Genomic DNA, 22,329 nt, shown 5'->3' with positions numbered 1-22,329 from the left:
TATAAAGAAATTGAGTGGCCTACATGGATTATATTTTTTGAATCACTTCATGGTTCCATCATCACTATAATATTTATAAATTCCTTAGTGGTTTCTGCTTCTCTATAGAGATTGGTCAGAGCCCATATGGTACAATGGAAAATAGATATTTGGTCTTAGTCCCTGGTTCCTGATATATAGTTCCCCAAACCCTTGGAATACCCTGAGTGATAAAAGTCCTTTATACGCTAATGAGATAGCTTGTGGCTGAAGGCTAGACAGCTTCAGGATGGGAGCTGGTCAGCAGAAGACCAAGATGTGACTAGAGACTTGGAACTTTCAACCAGCCCTACCCCGTGACCTCTGGGAAGGAGAGAGAGGCTGGTGGAGTTAATCACCAATGGCCCAGGATTTCATCAATCTTGCCTATGAAATGAAACCTCCATAAAATCCCCCAAACCACAGGGTTCGAAGAGCTTTCAGGGTGATGAACACCTTGAGGTGCTGGGAGAGTGGTGCACCCAGAGAGTCATTACAGATTATTAACACATATTAAGAACACACATTAAGTTTTCTGTTTCATTGTCATAATAAAGCAATTACCAGAGTGTCATAATACAAGACATGTATCAAAATGCTAAGATATTTGATCATACGTGCTATGAGATCCATTAAATTCAGCAACATTTTGAGCTGAAGTTCCTTTTAGGAAATCATGGAGCAATTGTAATTAGGGATTGTTCTTAAAGGACAGACTGTATTTGGTTAGGCTAAAAGAGGCAAAATAACAATACAGCTTAAAGACAATGTAATATCTCTTTTTATTTTATACCTTCAAAATAAAGTAATTTTTCACATATTTGTGGATCAAAAATCACCAAGCCTTCTAAGAAAAGGGGTATTACAAAAAGAAACTACACAAATCTCATGAAGTTAGTATCTTTCAGGTTGTATGATTATTCAAATCACTTTTGCAAGGTGTTATTATACACTGGCTAATAAATTACACAATCTGAAAAAGTAAAAACATAATTTTTTTCTTTGTTTCAGGTGTACAGCAGAGTGATTCAGTTTTATATATATCTATATATTTTTTTCATATTCTTTTCCATTATAAGTTATTACAAAATATTGAATATAGTTTCCTGTGCTATACAGTAGGTATTTGTTGTTTATCCATTCTGTATATAGTAGTGTGTATATGTTAATCCCAAATTCCTAATTTACCTCCCCACCATCCCCTTTGGTAACCATAAGTCTGTCTTCTATGTCTGTGAGTCTGTTTCTGTTTTGTAAATAAGTTAATTTGTATCATTTTTTTAAGATTCCACATATAAGCGATATCATATGATATTTGTCTTTGTCTGTCTTCACTTCGTATGATAATCTCTAGGTCCATCTAGGTTGCTGCAAATGGCAAGATTTCATTATGTTTATGGCTGAGTAATATTCCATTGTATATATGTACCACACCTTCTTTACCCACTCATCTGTCCATGGACGTTTAGGTTGCTTCCATGTCTTGGTTATTGTAAATAGTGCTGCAGTGAACACTGGGGTGCATGTATCTTTTCAAATTAGAGTTTTCTCCAGATATATGCCCAGGAGTGAGATTGTAGGATCATGTGGTAACTCTATTTTTAGTTTTTTAAGGAACTTCCATGCTCTTTTCCATAGTGGCTGCACCAATTTACATTCCCACAACAGTGCAGGAGGGTTCCCTTTTCTCCACACCCTCTCCAGCATTTATTATTTGTAGTCTTTTTAATGATGACCATTCTGACTGGTGTGAGGTGATACCTCACTGTAGTTTTGATTTGTGTACCTCTAATAATCAGTGATATTGAGCATCTTTTCATGTGCCTATTGGCACATTTTTATATACTGGCTAATAAATTATACAATTTGAAAAAGTAAGAACATAATTTTATTAAGTGTCCTATAAGAAGTAAAATCACCACTGGTAATGTAAAAGGGGATCACTCAAGCTTTCTTGTAGTAGTACAAACAAAAAATGTTTAAATATAACTTACCTAAAACTCCTATAGGGAGTGATTATTTCAAAAGACTGTTTCACAGTTCGGTCCACTTGCTTTACATTTGCTACATTCATAGGAATTATGGTAATACCAAGTCCACTCTTAAAATCCTAGTTTGGAGAAAAACAAACAATTATAAAGAAACAAAAATATGGATTTTGAAAGTACATTTATATTCTCTAAAATTTAATAAACCTCATCAAATTTTCCTACAACATATAAAGATGGAATTAATTCATTAAAAATGGATTGAGAGTGGTTTTATTTTAGGTAGTCACTTTCAATACATGGTAACACGATAGCATTTGAAGCTTGACAGGCTATTAATAAAGCAAGGGTCTTTTCACATGAAACATAAGTTGACTAGGACATAGATCTTGAACTACATATGCCTTCCTGTTAACAGTTAGGCACTTTTTCACCTTTAGCCATTTAGTAAAGGGAACTAACAGTGAACTAACCCTTACCATGGGCCCAGCCGTTTTCCAGTTGGGGGAGCCAGATGATACTGTGAGGTTGGTATAATTACTAATTAGATAAAAAGAAGGGAAAACCGAGGCTCAAAAAGGTAAAGTGACGCGGAAAGTGCGGCTGGCTGTACCTGGTAGAAAGGGACTGAAATCCAAGCCATCTGACTGCTCACTCTTTGTTCTGCTGTACGTTGTTACGTCTGCTCTGTCACATTTTCCTCATTTGCTCTCAACCAAAAGCATTACTTATATTACAATTTTATCTCATTTCCAATATTTCATTACTTTCTTCTTCCTTCAATTAGATTCTTTAAAGGCTCCTCTAATGCTATTTTCGTATGAAAACTGCCATTGGTTCAGCACCTACAGCCACTATGTTCAGCTTGATCTACCAAAATTAGAAACTGTTCAAAAGGCTACAAAGTCTGCCTTCTAAAAGCATTAAAGTTTGCAATATATTATCTAGCCATAAGGGTTCTGGAATTTGATTTCTCAAACCATCTCACACCTTAAAAATACAATTAATCTGTACCTCGAAAAATGAATTATCTATGTGAACAGGTTCAGATTAAATGTGCTCTGAATTCCTAAATTAAATTATGACTAGGAAAAAGTAGCCATACTAAAGACGACTGCAAAAAATATTGGCCCACTTTCAGGAAGGACACTTCTGGCAGAGACCGTGAAAGAAACAATTCACAGGTCTTCTCTGTCTCTCCTGTTGTACAAGCTAAAAGCAAAAGTACTATTTTCCCATCTCCCTTGCAGCTAGGAGTGAACATATGTCATACTTATGGTCAATAAAATATAAATAATTCCTGGCCTGGGGGGCAAGAGGAGGGGGGTGGAGAGACAAATCTTCGAAGAAAAGAATTTCATTCCTTTCCTTTCCATCTTCTCGGGAAACAACATCTAGAAGCACAAAGCCATTTTAGAATGTAAGCATCCTTGAGATGAAAAGCCTGAGGACAAATTCTTGTACTGTAAGGATGCCAGAGTGAGGAAAAAAAAAATAGGAAGAATCTTGTTCTCTGATGGCATTAGCAAGAGATTTGTTAAAACAAATCCCTGTCTATTTAAACTATCCTTCAGGTTTTTGTCATCTGATACTAATACATTCCTGGTTGATAAAATAAGTGGTATAAAACAACATTATAACAAATTTCCCCCATTCGTAGAGGGTTTCCATTCACAAACTGCAGAAAAGTTTCACTTCATATTTTTTAAAATGCACAAGTTTTTAGTGAGAATGAAGAAATGACCCATTTGTAAATTGAGTATGATTTTTTCTGATGAAAGAACAATGGTTCATTTTGTTGGGAGAAACAAGCCAGAAATTGAGTCAGGAATATAAAAGATGCAGAGACATGCTAGGTGTTGTGAAATACTTAGAAGGTGATATACTTCTACTTTGTATCATAAGCCCACCTAACAAAAAACAGTACTATATGGAGGAGGGGAATCAAACTTTTCCAATCTCCCCCATTTTAATAAGTTTTAGCATATTGGTATAGAGTTAAACTTATAATTATCAAATTAAAGAAAACAGATTCTCAGTTATCTATACCAATGCTCCTGCTGGATAATGTAACTATTGGAGAAACTCCCAGGGCATGTGATTAGAAATTCAAACTCTCTTTTATAAATCAGAAAATAAAGTAGGGGTAGCCAGGTAAGATATTTTAGAAACAGCTTTCTGATGGCTCAGCTTGATATGGGGGTACCTCTAGAATAAAACAGTCAGGCTGCATCTTCTTCAAACAATTCTCTGTGATGCAGCTTTTGACAAGACCTGGCTATCAGACTACTCCCGCTTATTATTCTCTGATGGGGGCCTGGCCTGCAGGTACTGTGTGTTACTAAGGGCAGAGATACAGACTCAGACCATCAGACTAGCAGATGGTAAGACTGACAACCTTGGATGGAAACTGATGAGCCTCATCAAGGCTCCAGCCTGAAGAGATGGTGCCTCATTTCGACAAGCAAGTCGTGAAGTATCTACATATAAAGCTGCGACTTCTGTTAAAAATAAAACAAGTGAGGGTTGGCTCAAGGCCCCAGATTTCTCCCAAGCAAGGCAAAGATGATTTTTTCGCCTGGAAAGAAACTGTAACCCATTTATCAGCTGCTTGCCATGGCCATATGGTTTTGAGTAATTAGAGTATCCACTGAACTCACCAGCGCAAATGGACTGTAAAATGTACAGCAGAATAACAAAATAAATGTCAGTGCTCTTGAAAGCTATTAAATATGAAACAACTGCATTTCTTACTAAAAATACTTGTGGTGACATTAAGCCATGTTTTCACACAGTCTTTAGAACATGTTTAGAACATATCTCATTCCTAGATGCTCATCAGAATTACCTGTGTTGATCTCTTCCTCCCACCCTGAGATTCTGATCCCACGAATCAGAGGGCTTGCCTAAGGATTTTCAGTTAAAAAAAAGGCAAAACAAAACTACCACCATATGATTCTCATACGTAGCAAATACTGAGAAACAATGAATTAGACAGCAGAACCAGTTGTAGGATCTAGACAGTATGAGCCTACAGCACTTAAATATCAGGATACAAACATTTCTCTCTGCCTTCTGCAGAGCAAAAAAAAAAAAGCATGCAGTCAGATTATACAAAAACCATTTGAAATTATTAAGACTAGTGGTTAAAAATAGGCTGGTCAGAACACAGTGACACGTTGGATTGTCAAGAACCTATTTGTCCTGGATTCCAACCCTTCTGCTAATGTCCAAAGGCTTTAAAAGCATTGGTCTTCATTAAGCATATACACTCCATAACTGATTTAATATCTGTTAGTGCAGTGCTCTGAAGCTTACAAACAGCTATGAACTCTTATTTGATTTTCTTAACAATTCTGCAAAGAAGGCAGAGCAGATACAGCCATTTTTAAATGAAAACATTTGTCCTGGCAAAACCGTGTTTGGTAAGAACCTAGCATCTGCCAGAAATGTGCAAAGCTGTGGGTCTGCACAAAAGCATAAGACAGGGTACTCACCTCGGGGAAGCTTAGAGTCTAAGGAGGGAATGAGAGAGAACTGTAATAAGTGCAAAAAAAAAAAAAACGATCCATGGCTGTAGGGTAAGCACTGAATCCAACCCAGACAAGAGAGAGCTGTGTTCGTATTTTTTCCAAAGGAGGTGACACTTGACTGCGCAAACAACAAAATCCAAACCAGCTTGATCAAGCGTACCTCTCTCGCTTCAGTTCACTTGTTTGCAAAATGGGGCTAACAGTAGTACCTATTGCATCAGTGTGTGAGGATTAACACATAAAAAATGCTTAGAAGAATGCCTGGCGCAAAACGTGCTATCTACTCCCAGTTAACTAATTGTTATTATTATTGTTATTTTATACCTCTTGAATGTGAAGGCAACCGAACATATTACCTATTAAAAAGTTAATTACAAGAAAATGCATGCTTAAAAATAACTAGCAGGCAGATATAAATTTTGTAAAATGGGATGGAATGTGAGTGTTAAACTTTCAAGAAAATTAAAACTAAATTACCCATTAACTGCAATCTGATTGTGAGCACTATTCTCATTTTGGAAAATAGGCACGAGTTGGTAACATGCCAGACTTCAACCTTTAAAACCCTATAAACTGCATTGAAAAAAAACAATAGCATAGAAATTCAATAGGTAGAAATATATTGTTACAGAAAGCATAAGCTAAAAACAGATTCTGGAGTAAACTATATTTTACAGTTAATTTGCTGTCATACAATGTAGGATCTCAAACAGCATGAATGGCCACACTTGGCAGAGCAGGTCTGATGTTTCAAAGGTGATAATGATGATGTGGGCACCAAGAGTCAGAACTGGGGGAGAACCTTGGCTGATCCATTTACTGGCTGTATGACTACTGGCAAGGTCCTTAATTCATCTAGACCTCCATTTCCTCATTTATGAAAAGATAGTACTATCTACCTCATATAGCATTTCTATAAAAACTGAATAAAGAAATACGCATTGGGGGTCTGATACATCCAGACAGTCCCCTGATTTGAGGGTTCTAAATACAGAATTTGTCTTCAATGAGAATATATCCATTTTATTTACAGTGACTGAAAGTATCCACACCAATGATTCCATATTCAACATTCAGATTAGAATTAATGGCAAACATTTACCACGACACTGAAATGGGTTATTTGTACAAATGCGTAGCAACAGAACCTGGCTCAAACTACCTTTTAAAACTACAAAGTGAAAGAGGAAAGCAACAGTTTGATTCCTAAACAGAAAAATTAAAGAAGGGTTTGTTAACCCCAAATTCGCTGAAATCTCAAACCTATTTTTGGAAACACCAGATGCCAGGTTTCCATGCCAGGAATTTAAGAACTCGGTGCTTAGACATTTGTGGGAAACAGATGTGGCATTGTATGACATTGGCACCAGATTTCCAGGGAAACACCAGATGCAGAGTTTGGCCAGATATAGAACCAGAAAACCCACAGGCCACCACCTCCATCCTGCTGCTTCTTTCTGCACCACACAAGCCAGAGCCCTATGAGGTCTATTTAAATTCTGTTAGAGTTTCATTCCCATGCCAGACGCGAGGGAACATTATGTTGGGGGAATGAGTCTCTTGCTATACCCCGATTTGAGAATGTTTAACCAAGTGAATGTAGTTAAAGCCTCAATGCCACAATTATCATTAAATGGATATACAAACCCACCAAGCAAGACATCTGGTTGTAATGAATTCCCTAATATTAACATGATATTCAAAAACTCATCAGGAAAAGATGGGAGACTGGCTGTCAGGACAACATAACAAATGGAAACCAAAGTCAATTATCTTAAATTCACCTCATATCTATTTGCAGAAATTCCGTTCAAGTAGCAGTACCATATATATAACACTACATATATATACCTGAGGGTATGTTCATAGTTCATTACCTATCTAAAATTTTAAAAATACTGGTTTATATACTACACCCCCATCATTTCAAGATAAATAAATGTATAAAAATAATTATTTTTCAGAATACAGAAAGTCTATTAGCTTTGAACTGGAAAATAACACACAATTTATTTCTATAAACAAAATTTCTATGCAACAAAAATTAACTGAAAAGGCTTCCATGGTGGCGCAGTGGTTAAGAATCTGCCTGCCAATGCAAGGGACACGGGTTCGAGCCCTGGCCCAGGAAGATCCCACATGCCGGAGCAAGTAAGCCCGTGTGCCACAACTACTGAGCCTGAGCTCTAGAGCCAGCAAGCCACAACTACTGAGCCCACATGCCACAACTACTGAAGCCTGCGCACCTAGAACCCGTGCTCCGCAACAAGATAAGCCACGACAATGAGAAGCCCGCGCACAGAAACGAAGACCCAACACAGCCAAAAATAAATAAATAAGTAAATAAAAATTAACTGAAAAGTGAAAAATAAGCAACAGCTTAGAAAAACAGTTGCAGAAAATATGACACGAAGATAAATATCTATATTATATGAAGAGCTTAAGGAAATTGTCAGAAGTGACAATATAATTCCAGTAAATAAATAGGAAAAAATGAAAAGAGAATTCATAAAGAAGAAAATAATATTAAGAGAAAAATTTTTGTCAAATATAAACTCTCTAGTCATGAAAACAGCTGTTAATGACTATTAATTCAACCATTTCATTCTACAAATGTTTACTGAGTGTCAGCTACTTGCCTGGAACTCCTAAGGGCACAACAGTGAATAAAGTAAATTGTCACAGCCTTAATTTGGGAATATAAAAATTATAACACTTTTAAAGTTAAAATCAAACTGGTACCTATTCATGTACCTAACAGCATTTTAAATATAAACAATGCTTTAGAAAAGGGTCATAGGAATTCTTGTCCAAAAAGCAAATCTAAAAGAAAGAAAAGGCTACAAACAGAAGGCTCTCAGAAATCTCATTTATTTATCACGATGTGTTACCCCATCAGAAGGTAAGATCCTAAAGAGCAGGGACCTTGTGGGTTACCAGTGAGCCCCTAGTGCCTGGAGCAGCACCAAGGAATGAAGAGGTACCCAATAAACTGCTGTAAAACAGATGAATAAATACAGAAACACAGTGACCTGTAATCACACTCTATCACACAACTCATTTTATACAGAGTTGAAGTAACAATGTGGAAAAACTGTCATAATTATAATATATTGCAGGCATATAAACATAAGCAGAAACAAGGAAGAGAAGAAAATATGCAAAAATTAAACACATGGGGAGTGGGCTGTGAGATGGTGTAAGCATTTAAAGGGATAACATTTAATTTATATAATAGCACCACAGTGTTTTTCAACTGAGCAATTAGGTAAAGAATTTTAGTATCTATTTTTACTTTGCCATCTTCCTCTCTAACAAATGTTTTTACATATCTCTTCATAGTTCTATTCTGCCTCTTATAGCCCATCTGGAAAAACAAAAAAAACAAAAAACAAAAAACCCTAACATTCCCTAAGGCATTTCTCCTGCTCAGAAGCTACTTCAAGTTAGTTTCAACAATGCGCTAATAAATGAAAGGGAAAGAAAGAGATTTAAAACAAGTAAATCTTTGAACTGAGCAACTGAGAAAATGAAAAGTCCATGTTAATTGCATAGAGTTTAGACCTGGCAGTGTACTGTTGATGAGAACGTGCAGACTGGCATCTTCCTTGCTGTTATCATGCCACTTTTCTTAAAAAATAAAGAATTTCAAAAATAAGACCATAGTTATGATAGTCTATGCTAATAGCTATTTTAACTTAGAAAATATAAGTTCTTGATTCAGTAGAAGGGATAGATCCAGAAAAAAATGAAAGAATTACTGCAAATATATCTGTACGGATGCTTGACATGGAATATTAAGGACACCTATTGGAAGTAGAGGAAAAGCACTAGAAAAGATAAACAATAATCCACAAAGTTAGAGTAAATTTCCAGACATACACACAGAGTTAAAGGAACTTATGGGAAATAACATTTTCAAATTGTTTTTCAAACACTTTCCTGTATGCCGATTTTGCAAATGGAGTTTTAATTTTTCCAATAGATCACGCTCTGGTAACAAAAGTTTGTATGCAGAAAAAGGAATTAAGCAGTTATCATATAATTTATAAGCTGAAAAATTTAAATTTTATATAAAAATTGAGATTGTAGGAAAAAACCCCAAAACAGTAGCTATAGTTTAGAACCATACACAAGTTATCAGTAATAGTTTTTCAAAACTATTTAAAAAGTTATTACCACTAAAAAATGATTTTCTTAAATTTCCACTTAAACATTTGCACATTTCAAAGTGTTTGATCAGGAAAAAGACACACTTCCAAGTGAAAGTTAACCTCAAAAAGAGGTATAACAACCCCAAGATTAGGGATGATGAACTAAAAGCAGCACTCAGTGCTGTCACAGGAGATCTTCACACATTTTCCATCTCCAGAAATATCTCGTTTCTTTAGCTGGATGCTTATCATTTTTAAAGAAGAAAAACCCATAAAGCAGTGATTTACTGTGTATGGTTTTTGCATCAGCAGTCACTGAGTCAACTGGGATGCTTTATAGGAATACAGATTCAAACCCCTGTCCCCAGAAATAAGTCAATGGGTCTGGAATGAGCCCAGATATCTGGAATTTTAACATGCAACTTACATAATGGCCTTAGAGATAGTAATCCAACTCTCTTCTTCACATCATGCCATTCAAACCAGAAGAGATTAGCTTAATTATCTGAGCCAATCAGTAGCAGAGCAAGAAGGAAAACCCAGAACGGCTACAGCCCAGTCCAATCTTCTTTGCTCTAAATAAGCTTCCAATCTTCCATTTTAATAACTCTTCAACACATGCTGCAGCAGTTACCCTTCCACCTCTATCCACTGTTTGTTTACTTCCTCTGGAGAAACTTCCAAAGTAAATTAGTAAAACTATGTATAAATAGAGGCAAGAAAAATGAAAATAGTTCATATGTGAGGGGGATGTAGGTCAGTTTTATTTTTTATTTTATTTATACTGTAAGTTATGTGGGCAATAAAAATCACTATTTTAATTTTTTTTAAACTAAGCTTTGATTCTTGGACTTAAATTAGATGCAATACAAATTAAGATACAGAGATTCAAATCTAACACCTCTTACATTTTTACGATTAGTTTTTTTTTCTATCATTTAAAAAAACCATAAGATTACTTCATGTGTTGTGTGTATAAAAGTTTTAGAAGTTACATCTAACTATTTTACTATCTTTTAGTGCTTTTCCTAAAACACTAGCTTAAAGCCCTCTGTATTCAGAAGGACTCCTTATTTAGCCTGTCACCCAAGTTCTTTCCACAGTCTGCTCAACCACGTAAGAAAACCCATGAGCAACTTTCCTCTGGAGAGAAAGACATATACAAGGATGTAAAAATAGATGAAACTGGAATGGTATGTCAGGGCCTAAACATGAAGGGCCTTCCTTAATTTATCCATCTGGCCTTGAGCCAACTAATTCTTTAAGACTTGACTCAAGACCAAGTGCCTTAAGACCTGGCTCTATATAATACAATGCAATTTTTTTTTTAAGACCACATATACAAACAACAGTATGCACTTTTTAAGGGTGCACATACGGGCATGTTAAAGCATTGAAAACAGACTTGAAATATACATTCATCAAACATAGGTTTACTTCTCAAAAGATGAGGAGGGGTCCAGCATAAATGCTTTAATTCTTAAGGAGATAATATTGATTAGTTGTATATGGAAGTGTTTCTAATTCCCAGACTACATTAGATGCCCTTTTTGCCCTTCTCTGTAACTTCTGCACAAGTCTAATAAAGCACGGAGCTCACCATCCACCATAAATGCTGACTTGTCTGACTTTTCCTCCTGGAAGGTAAGACTGTGTTCTCCTCAGTAAACACATCATCTTTAGAGTGCCTGACATGGTATACAATGTTTACTGAATGCACACTCTGAACCTCCTAGGCAACTAAGTTATTCAAGGAAAGAATTCTTAGTCTATTTCTAAAAGGTCACAAGCCAGAAATTTTCTTTTCAACATACACTTTAAAAAGACACTTTGATATAGTGGCTAAGAAGCTAGGCTTAGAGTTATAAAGTTCTTGTTTTAAATTAAACTCTGCAGGATGAACTGTAATCCTTAAACAAGTTACTTAATTGCCATTCTCCTCATCTATAAAACATGGATGAGAATATCTTCCTCCTACATTTGTGGGGAAGATTAAAAGGGAATGTTTATAAATGAATTAGCACGGTACCTGGTACCTAACATATGGTGGTCATTATTATGCTCTTCATGCTCAATTATTATTAAAGCAAGAATTTCTTATAATTTTTTGCTAACCAGAAAGTATTAATAAAACTTTAAAAACATATACTTTTAGAGGATAACATAAACCCAGACAATCTAGCTAATGTAAATAATGAAACTAGTAATTGGAAGTCCATCAGGTCTGTGCAAATAAAAAATGAATACCTCAATTAATTTGGCAGAGTAACTTCCATTCTGATACATGCAAATTTTGCATTTTTAACCTTATTCCAATTTTTTTTAAGTTTTAAGCATCTTTGCAGACTGAAAATGTTCATATTCAATTCATACACATTATTAAGCTGTACATCACCACCCTTCTTGAGGAATATGCTAACTCTCTCCACGTTATTAATATACCAACAGTGCTCAATGATGCCTTCCACAGTTAATTGGCTAAGAAATCTTATCCTTAAAAATGTAATTAATAAATCCACACTGAAGTTCAGAGGATGCCTTGGATAAAGATCTATAGTCAATTTTTTTGAAACTACTGTTTGTTTTGAGTTGCTGTCTCTATCTTCTGTTATGAAAAATGTCAGCATTTATATTTCACTTTATCGTAACCCATTATAATTTATCACAAAATAAGTTCATGTTAGATTGGATATCCAAAACACCCTGCTTAATTCCACAAATAATGACTAAGTATCTAATACATTCTAGGCTGAAAGATTAAAAATTCATTCCTAAAAAGGGGTAAGAAAATAATTTTCTTATACATATTAAAAACCAGGTATGTTAGAGAAGAAGTCTACAGAATCAAATGTAGTTAACAGAATTTGTTAAAACTAACATCAGTCTCCTCAAAACATTTAAATTCTCTACTGAGTCCTTTGATGTTAACAAATTTAATATCCCAACAATCTATCTTATTTATATATGTGATATGTGTGTGTATGCATGCGTGTATATGTGTGTATATCAATCACTTGCCTCTTGTCAATTATCTCCTCGGCAAGCAACATATCTACTCCAAAAAAACCAACAAAAACAAAACCAAAAAAACCCCCAAATCCTGTAAACTCAAGAAAATGTTACCTGTGCCTACTCTATAATTTTCTGTCACAAAACAAAAGAAATAACAACAGGTGCAGAACGAGGTCTATTCAACAACGGCGGTAATGGTTAATTGGTTCTTAATTATTCTCTCATGTAGTTTGTAATGTTACTTCAGCTAAGAATACTTTTCAAAAATTAATTTTCATGATTCTATTTCCTCAGTTCCTTCAAAGGGTGATGTCCAGTCTCAAATTTGATGTAGATTACCTTCCTGATGCTGGTGGAACTGAGAAAATTCAGTCTAACAAACAAAGCACTGTTGTTAATGTAGTTTTGTCATGTTTGTAATGTAAGGAACTACAATTTGCAATCACTGTAACGTAGCTCACCTGTTCATTTTTGCAAAGCCACACACTGTTTCCACTTAGTACAGTAAAAATTTTAGCTTTATAGCCTCTCAGTTCAAGATATCCACATTTCTCAGGTGCAACAGCTCCTTGAGACTGCGAGGAAAGGGCCTGTAACTTCAGTGCATTTAACAGTACGCTGATCCAGTCATTTCTCTCCTCTGAAAATAGACAGGAGAAAATACATATGCTTAGTAAGTTATAAACACATACAAATGTGGAAAGAGATTGACTTTCTCTGGAACAGATCATTTACAGATTCTTTCCCAGAACCGCAATCTAAATGCTACTGTCAGCAAGGCAAATGGCTCAATTTTGTTAGGGAAAAGAAATAACACTTATTAGTCATTCCTTGGCATCCACAGGAGATTGGTCCCAGGACCCACAGCAGATACCAAACTCTGCAGATGTTGAAGTCCCTTACAGTCAGTCAGCCCTCTGCATCCTCAGGTTCATCAACTGACGGTTCTACCAACCAGGGATCAAAAATGTCCTCAGATGTGGAAATCAAGGATATGGAGGGCTGACTGTACTCAGATGTCCTGTAACCAATATCACTGGCTTCACCTGGCAGCTAATAGAAATGCAAGATCCTAGACCCCCTCCAGACCTGATGAATCAGAATCTTCATTTTAAGAAGATCTCCAGATGATGGGTATCCATGTTAACATCTAAGTAGCATTCTGTTAGATTATTCATGAGATTGGATTGTCTCTTTTAATATAAGAAAGTAATATGGCTACTGAACAGGTAACAGATTGTACCCAGCAACGCAGTTACTAAAATATCCAGAAAAGCTTACTTTCTAACAGGCACTTGGAATCTACTCAAGAGTGTGCTTGCCTTGATATTCACTCACCCATTCCATTCACTAACAATAGTATCTTCATCTGTTGAATTAAAACTTAGTTCTCTCACTCTTTCCACAAAGTGACCTTCAACTATGTACAACACATTGTGTTACAGGCATAGGAATTCGATCCAGTCCCCAAAGAGCAATCAAAGCTATAAGTCAAGTTTGATATGAACACATAATGGAACACAGATTACTATAAATGTCATGCAAAATGTATCAAATAATGTATGAGTCAATTCAATGGAGGTAAGTGATTTGCTGAAGGTCATATAGCACGTTAGTATTAAAATTAGAAGAATCAAATGTTTTAATTCTCAGACAATTGTCCTCGGCACTATGAGAAAAAAAAAAAAAAAGGATATTTGTGCGAGTTCTTGAGGATGAGGAGCAATTTAAAAGACAAAACTGGAGTTTGGGAGGAGGATGAGCAAAACAGAATTCTAAACAGAGGAAACACAAGACCAAAGGCGGAAACAACAAACATCTGCTCAGGGACTAATTTATGAATGAGCATATTTATAATTTTGAACTCACAAAGAAATAATGGGAAATATGGCTGGAGATCCTACAGTGCCTAGGTGAGGAATTTGGTCTTTATTATGGAGGCAAAAGAAAACCATTTCAAAATTCTTGGCAAGAAAGGGACATGATTCAGATGACAGACCAAACTGGAAGCTTGCAGGTCAGGAATAAGGCAATAGAGACTTAAAGTATACAGTGAAAAGGGAAACATATGAAGAGTCAAGATATTAAGGAGAGTAAAAAATAGCTGTGGTTTTGAATATGTTTGACAGGTGCTCACCAAAAAATGAATTAATTACTCAGAATAAAAGGTAGCTGGGTATCATGAATCGACCAAAGAAGGTAGAAGGCTGTATTAACAGAACCACCTGAGGTTTTCAGCTCCCTGGCATGAGCATCCAGGCAGACTGATAGCAATATGTGAATGAAGGTAATCTATACAAGGGAAGACTCATGCCAGTGGATAAATGTTTAATGTAAAAGGAGAAGAAACGGTATACCCCTGAGGTATAACTGATTCTAGGAGGCTAGAAAATGGGCCAGCAAAAAACAAATGGAAAAGTGATTATTAAGGTAAAAAGGAAAAAACAAACAAAACAGACTAAATTCCAGGTAGGAAACTTTTTTGAGAAGTAAAGAGTAAGCAGGACCCAAGCTTGGGAAATTGCCTGGTATCTCAGATCCTTCTAAGACAGGTCTGGTTAGAAATAATGTCATTGTGGATTGAAATAAGTCTCCATATTAGGCTTGCTTACATTCCAGCATGGATCCAGAGTTATTTTACAATACAAGTCTTAATTTTTAAAGTATCTTCATTCTTTCTCACCTTGAAAACTACTAAAACCAGTTAGTTGTGTCTTTAATGACCAAGGGCAAAGTATTTATTAAAAACTCATTCAACAATATTTTATTGCAGGTATTACATAATCCTCAATAAGTGTTTGTTCCTATATATCAGGATGAAATATTTCTCAAGTTTCCCCAGCATCATTATAAAGTAAAAGACATGAAAGTATTCAGGTAACTAAGCCTATGTCAATACACAGTAGCCACTCTACATTTTACATCTACACAAACAGACTGCACTGTAATAATTTATTACATTTTCAGTAACAGCAAAAGACCTTCCACTCTACTTGGTGATTACTTGTGATCATTAAGTACACACAAGATATTCCTTCCAAGTAAATGGTATATAATGTTTTCTGTTTGTTTATGTTAATCCATATAAATCACTGACTTTGAAATGTAGGTCATAATTTAATGAACGGGGCCAAAGTGATTGTGGTTTCCAGACTACTATTAGCATATATCTCAGTTTGTCAGGAAATAATTTGAAACTGGCAATTGCATTAACTGTTGGACTTAAGTATATTATAGCTGCATCTCAACAAATGGTGCCCTTATAGCCTAGAAGAATTCTCTAGCTCCTGAGGGCCTCATTTACTAATAGGAAGTAAACAGTCATGAAGAACAGGATTGAATAGTAACATTCAGTTTATATTTAATTACCCACACCAATGGAGATAAACCGTGATACAGACAATTCAAACACAATGAAAGAGATTACAAGTGTCACTGGTATTTGGCTTTGCAAAGTGTGCATACTTGAACATGGGGAACATGCTCTGACAAGTCACAATATTCCAAAACAAATAATGATTTCCCCTTGGGCAAAGGCAAAGCTGGATACTAAACTGGCTTTTGCCTGCTCTTCACACCAAGACACTTTTATTCTTTCCAATAACAAGTGTTTATTGAGCATCTATTTTGATCTTAGCACTGTGCTAAGCACTATTCCCTCTGAGAATATGCTCTGATGTTGATATATCTTTGCTCAGAGTAGAGCATTCCAGGTTGGAAAAAGAAAAAAAGGAGCTAGCAATCCCCTCAAACCTCAAATTATTTCTTGAGGTTTTCAGGAATGCCAACTCAGAGTGTACAAATCAAAAAAAAGAGGTTAAAAAAAATGAACAGGACAGACTTAACATCCTCTGGACTACTGGATTTAGCACTAGGCAAATTCATTGGTAAAAAAGGATTGATTATAGGAGGGGTTACTACACAAGTGCCATGTAAAACATTAATAAAAGAATCTAACAAAGTTTGGATGTACTCTTAACTTTTGATATAATATAACCTAACTAAAGATTCCTCAGTGTAACCCATGATCAATATTAGAGAAGGAATTATTACACACCAGTGTTGTTCTTGAAATTGATAATGATTCATTCATACAAATGTCTACTGAGTGCCTACTATGTTCTAAGCCCTATTCTGAATACCAGGAATGAAGCAGTGAGCAAGACAGATCACAGCCTTACTCTCCAGAAAGTTACACTCTTGTAAAAGGAGGAAGGCAATAAAATGTAGACGTATATTATACGGTGACAAGTGCAATGGGATAAAATAAAGCACAGGATGAGGGGCACAGAAAATGCTATTTTATATAGGGTAACAGAAAAAGGCTCAGAAAGAAGGTGATGGTTAAGCCAAAGCCTAAAGGAAGTGGAAGTGATGGAGCAAGTTAGGAGGAGGACTGGAGGAAGAGCCTTCTGGGATACAGAAAACAGAAAGTGCCAGGGCCAAGGCAACAGCAGATTTGGCATGCTCACGGGACAAGAGACCCCTGTAGCTGCAATGCAGTGAATGAGGTAGAGCACAGAAGGAAACAAGGACAGAGAGACCAGGGCCAGATCATGCATGGAATCTGGACATCACAGTACTTCACTCTCAGTGAGCTGGAAACATGACAGAGCATCTGAAATAAACTGACAGGACCTGACTTTCTTGTTGAAGGATCGCTCTGACAACCGTACTGAAAATATGCCTGCAGTCGATCAAGGGAGGTTGTGACAATCATAAAGATAGAAATGGTGGCTTGTAGGAGAGAGATGGCGGTGGAGGTGCTGACAGTTGGTCAGAACCCCGACATATTTCCAAAGTCAAACTGGTAAGATTTGCTGATGGCCTGGATGTGAGCGAGGTAGGAACAGAGTTGATGATGATGCCAAAGTTTGTGGCCTATTAAATTATGATAGGCAATCAAAGTACACAACAGAGAACTTCCAACTCCCCTGGCTCTTCCTCCAGATAGCAAATGTTCCACGCCTTGCTCCTTTTTTTTTTTTTATAAATTTATTTATTTTATTTATTTATCTTCGGCTGCATTGGGTCTTCCTTGCTGCGCGCAGGCTTTCTCTAGTTGGGGCGAGCAGGGGCTACTCTTCGTTGTGGTGCGTGGGCTTCTCATTGCAGTGGCTTCTCTTGTTGCGGAGCACGGGCTCTAGGCACGCAGGCTTCAGTAGTTGTGGCACGTGGGCTCAACAGTTGTGGCGCATGGGCTTAGGTGCTCCACAGCATGTGGGACCTTCCCGGGCCAGGGATCGAACCCGTGTCCCCTGCACTGGCAGGCGGATTCTTAACCACTGTACCACCAGGGAAGTCCCCTAGCTTCTAAAAACAAGGAAGATTTCAAAACAGGCAAGTCTGTTTGCCCAAAACAAGTAAGGGAGTAAGGGGGATTCATGTTTCTTATCCCAAATTCCCAAGCGTTCTTAAAAAAAAAAAAAGAAAAAAGCTTTGCAGTTTCATAGCTGTCACTGGAGGGCTGTATGATGTTGTACAGAAACAAAATTAAGAGAATAACTCACTTGCCTATCTCCCAGGTTCTAGAACTAGCAAGGTGGACAGAAACATGGGATCTGCAGCTGAGGGCTGGTACTGAAAATGGCCCTTGAAAGGGAATGACCACTCAGAATTCTTTTTTTTTTTTTTAATTGAAGTATAGTTGATTTACAATGCTGTGCCAATCTCTGCTGTATAGCAAAGTGATTCAGTTATACATATATATATACATTCTTTTTTTAATATTCTTTTCCATTATGGTTTATCCCAGGAGATTAGATATAGTTCCCTGTACTATACAGTAGGACCTTTTTGTTCATCCATGCTATATATATTAGTTTGCAGTTGCTAATCCCAAACTCCCAATCCTTCCCTCCCTCAACCCCCTCACCCTTGGCAACCACAAGTTTGATCTCTCTGTCTGTATGTTTCTGTTTTGTAGACAGGTTCATTTGTGCCATATTTTAAATTCCACATATAAGTGATATCATATGGTATTTGTCTTTCTCTTTCTGACTTACTTCACTTAGTATGATAATCTCTAGTTGCATTCATGTTACTGCAAATGGCATTATTTTGTTCATTTTTATGGCCGAGTAGTATTACATTGTATACTTGTACCACATCTTTTTATGCATTCATTGGTTGACGGACATTTAGGTTGTTTCCATGTTTTGGCCATTGTGAATAGTGCTGCTATGAACATTGGGGTGCATGTATCTTTTTGAATTATAGTTTTGTCCAGGTATATGCCCAGGAGTGGGATTGCTGGATCATATGGTAATTCTATTTTTAGTTTTCTGAGGAACCTCCATACTGTTTTGCATACTGTCTACACCAACTTACATTCCCACCAACAGTGTAGAAGGGTGCCCTTTTCTCCACACCCTCGCCAGAATTTGTTATCTATAGACTTTTTAATGATGGCCATTCGGACCAATGTGAGGTGTACCTCATTATAGTTTTGACTTGCATTTCTCTAATAATTAGTGATGTTGAGCATCTTTTCATGTGCCTACTGGCCATCTGTATGTCTTCTTTGGAAAAATGTCTATCAAGGTCTTCTGCCCATTTTTTGAACGGGTTTCTTGTTTTTTGTCGTTGAGTTGTATCAGCTGTTTGTGTATTTTGGAGATTAAGCCTTTGTCAGTTGCATCATTTGCAAATATTTTCTCCCATTCTGTAGGGGTTTTTTTTGGTTTGGTTTGGTTTGGTTTGTTTTATGGTTTCCTTTGCTCTGCTTGCAGGTTTGAATAGGTGCCATTTGCTTTTTTTTGTTTTTATTTCTATTGCCTTGGGAGACTGACCTAAGAAAACATTGGTACAATTTACGTCAGAGAATGTTTTGCTTATGTTCTCTTCTAGGAGTTTTATGGTGTCATGCCTTATGTTTAAGTCTTTAAGCCATTTTGAGTTTATTTTTGGACCACTCAGAATTCGTAAGCCTTCTAACTATGAGAACTGCCCACTGAAAATGTGACATCACCTGTTTTTTAAAGTAACACAACACCTGTGTGACTACAGGTGCCAAGGGCATACAGACTAACTGAAGGATCATTAGCTGTTACAACCCTCTGAGCAATTCCAGCAATTCTGCTTGAGGACAAAAGGAATCAGATTAAATTTTCTAGTTGAGGAAGAGAATTATAAAGATGTTATAACCCTCTGAGCAATTCCAGCAATTCTGCTTGAGGACAAAAGGAATCAGATTAAATTTTCTAGTTGAGGAAGAGAATTTTAAAGATGTTATTATTTCAATAAAATTAACTTTCAAGTAAGAAAATAACAACATTTTCACAAGGAAATCCAGGGGAATTGAAGCCTTAGAAAATTTGTGGGGAAAAGACGCCAAATTGTAATCTTCTTTTAGCAACACCAGTGGACAATGCAGCATTTTTGAAATCTTGACACTGGTTTCAGGGGAGACAAAGGGAGCTGTGTATTTAGGTCACTCAGAACCTTTTCACCAAAAATGAAGAATTCATCTCTGTTACGATGTCAAACTACTGCCCCTTTCTGTTCTAAACTTTGATTTTGCTTCTTGATTAGATTGAAGCAAAGTTTAATTAGGCTTAAAGTTCATTAAGTCAAGTTTTTCATAAGCCACTATGGTTGATTTCTCAGTGTCCACCAAATAAAAATTAACCAACCATTTGTATACATGGAAGGAGGAATAAAATAAAAACTTAATAAAATACATATAGTATCTTGTTGAAGGTTCCATACTAAATATATAGACACATGTGCCATTTACATATATATACATATACACATACATACACACAAACATACACCCTTATACACTTATCTTTAAAAATGTGAGTTGTTACTGTGTAAAAATGACTTTCAATGAGAACAACATATTCATTAATTCTATGTTGACAGTCTCAGTTTTCACTGAAGCAGTATTTTCATGGTTTCAAAAATTAAAGACCTAAGACTTATTTAACAAACAATAATTCATACTAAGGTTCATGAAATTCTTATACTAAGTTTTTTTGTTTGTTTAATAGATCTTTATTGGAGTATAATTGCTTCACAATACTGTGTTAGTTTCTGTTGTACACCAAAGTGAATCAGCTATATGCATACACATGTTCCCGTATCCCCTCCCTCTCGAGCCTCCCTCTCATCCTCCCTGTCCCACCACTCTAGGTCACCACAAAGCACTGACCCGACCTCCCTGCGCTATGCTGCTGCTTCCCACCAGCCAACTATTTTACACTCAGTAGTGTATATATGTCAATGCTACTCTCACTTCGCCCCAGCTTCGCCCTCCCACCCTATGTCATCAAGTCCATTCTCTATGTCTACCTCTTTATTCCTGCCCTGCCACTAGGTTCATCAGTACCATTTTTTTTTTCTTAGATTCCATATATATGTGTTAGCACATGGTATTTGTTTTTCTCTTTCTGACTTACTTCACTCTGTATAACAGACTCTAGGTCCTTCCACCTCACTACAAATAACTCAATTTCATTTCTTTTTATGGCTGAGTAATATTCCATTGCATATATGTGCCACATTTTCTTTATCCATTCATCTGTCAATGGACATTTAGGTTGCTTCCACGTCCTGGCTATTGTAAATAGTGCTGCAATGAACACTGTGGTATGTGTCTCTTTTTGAATTATGGTTTTCTCAGGGCATATGCCCAGTAGTGGGATTGCTGGGTCATATGGTAGTTCTATTTTTAGTTTTTTAAGGAACCTCCATACTGTTTTCCATAGTGGTTGCATCAATTTACATTCCCACCAACAGTGCAGGGGGGTTTTCTTTCCACCACACCCTTTCTTGTATTTATTGTTTCTAGATTTTCTGATAATGGCCATTCTCACCAGCATGAGGTGATACCTCATTGTAGTTTTGATTTGCATTTCTCTAATAATTAGTGATGTTGAGCATCTTTTCATGTGCCTCTTGGCCATCTGTATGTCTTCCTTGGTGAAATGTCTTTAGGTCTTCTGCCCATTTTTTAACTGGATTGTTTGTTCTTTTGCTATTGAGCTCCATGAGCTATTTGTATATTTTGGAGATTAATCCTTTGTCTGTTGATTCGTTTGCAAATAGTTTCTCCCATTCTGAGGGTTGTCTTTTTGTCTTGTTTATGGTTTCTTTGCTGTGCAAAAGCTTTTAAGTTTAATTAGGTCCCATTTGTTTATTTTTGTTTTTATTTCCATTTCTCTAGGAGGTGGGTAAAAAAATATCTTGCTGTGGTTTATGTCAAAGAGTGTTTTTCCTATGTTTTCCTCTAAGACTTTTATAGTGTCTGGTCTTATATTTAGGTCTTTAATCCACTTGGAGTTTATTTTTGTGTATGATGTTAGGTAGTGTTCTAATTTCATTCTTTTACATGTAGCTATCCAGTTTTCCCAGCACCACTTACTGAAGAGGCTGTCTTTTCTGCATTGTATGTTCTATCCTCCTTTGTCATAAATTTGGTGACAATATGTGCGTGGGTTTATCTCTGGGCAGTCTATCCTGTACCATTGATCTATATTTCTGTTTTTGTCCCAGTACCATACTGTCTGGATTACTGTAGCTTTGAGGTGTAGTTTGAAGTTGGGGAGCCTGATTCCTCCAACTCCGTTTTTCTTTTTCAGGATTGCTTTGGTTATTCGGGGTCTTTTGTGTTTCCAT

The 22,329-nt window shown here is 36.4% G+C and overlaps 1 protein-coding gene across 10 annotated transcripts in view; it reads right to left on the bottom strand.

Moving 5' to 3' along the window:
• Positions 1–22,329, bottom strand: part of ARAP2 (ArfGAP with RhoGAP domain, ankyrin repeat and PH domain 2) — a 207,940-nt gene that overhangs the window by 122,073 nt on the left and 63,538 nt on the right. For all 10 annotated transcript variants that reach the window (XM_036853114.1, XM_036853112.1, XM_036853105.1 and 7 more), the window contains 2 exons: positions 13,167–13,345; positions 2,013–2,128 (listed from right to left, as the gene is read on the bottom strand). In XM_036853114.1, the coding sequence (XP_036709009.1) occupies positions 2,013–2,128; positions 13,167–13,345 (295 nt within the window). The remainder of the gene's footprint in view (positions 1–2,012; positions 2,129–13,166; positions 13,346–22,329) is intronic.

Source organism: Balaenoptera musculus, chromosome 5, assembly GCF_009873245.2.
Source record: "Balaenoptera musculus isolate JJ_BM4_2016_0621 chromosome 5, mBalMus1.pri.v3, whole genome shotgun sequence".
Classification (NCBI taxonomy): Eukaryota; Metazoa; Chordata; class Mammalia; order Artiodactyla; family Balaenopteridae; genus Balaenoptera; species Balaenoptera musculus.
Note: the sequence above shows the minus strand (reverse complement) of the source record. Positions and strands in the feature narration are given on the sequence as shown.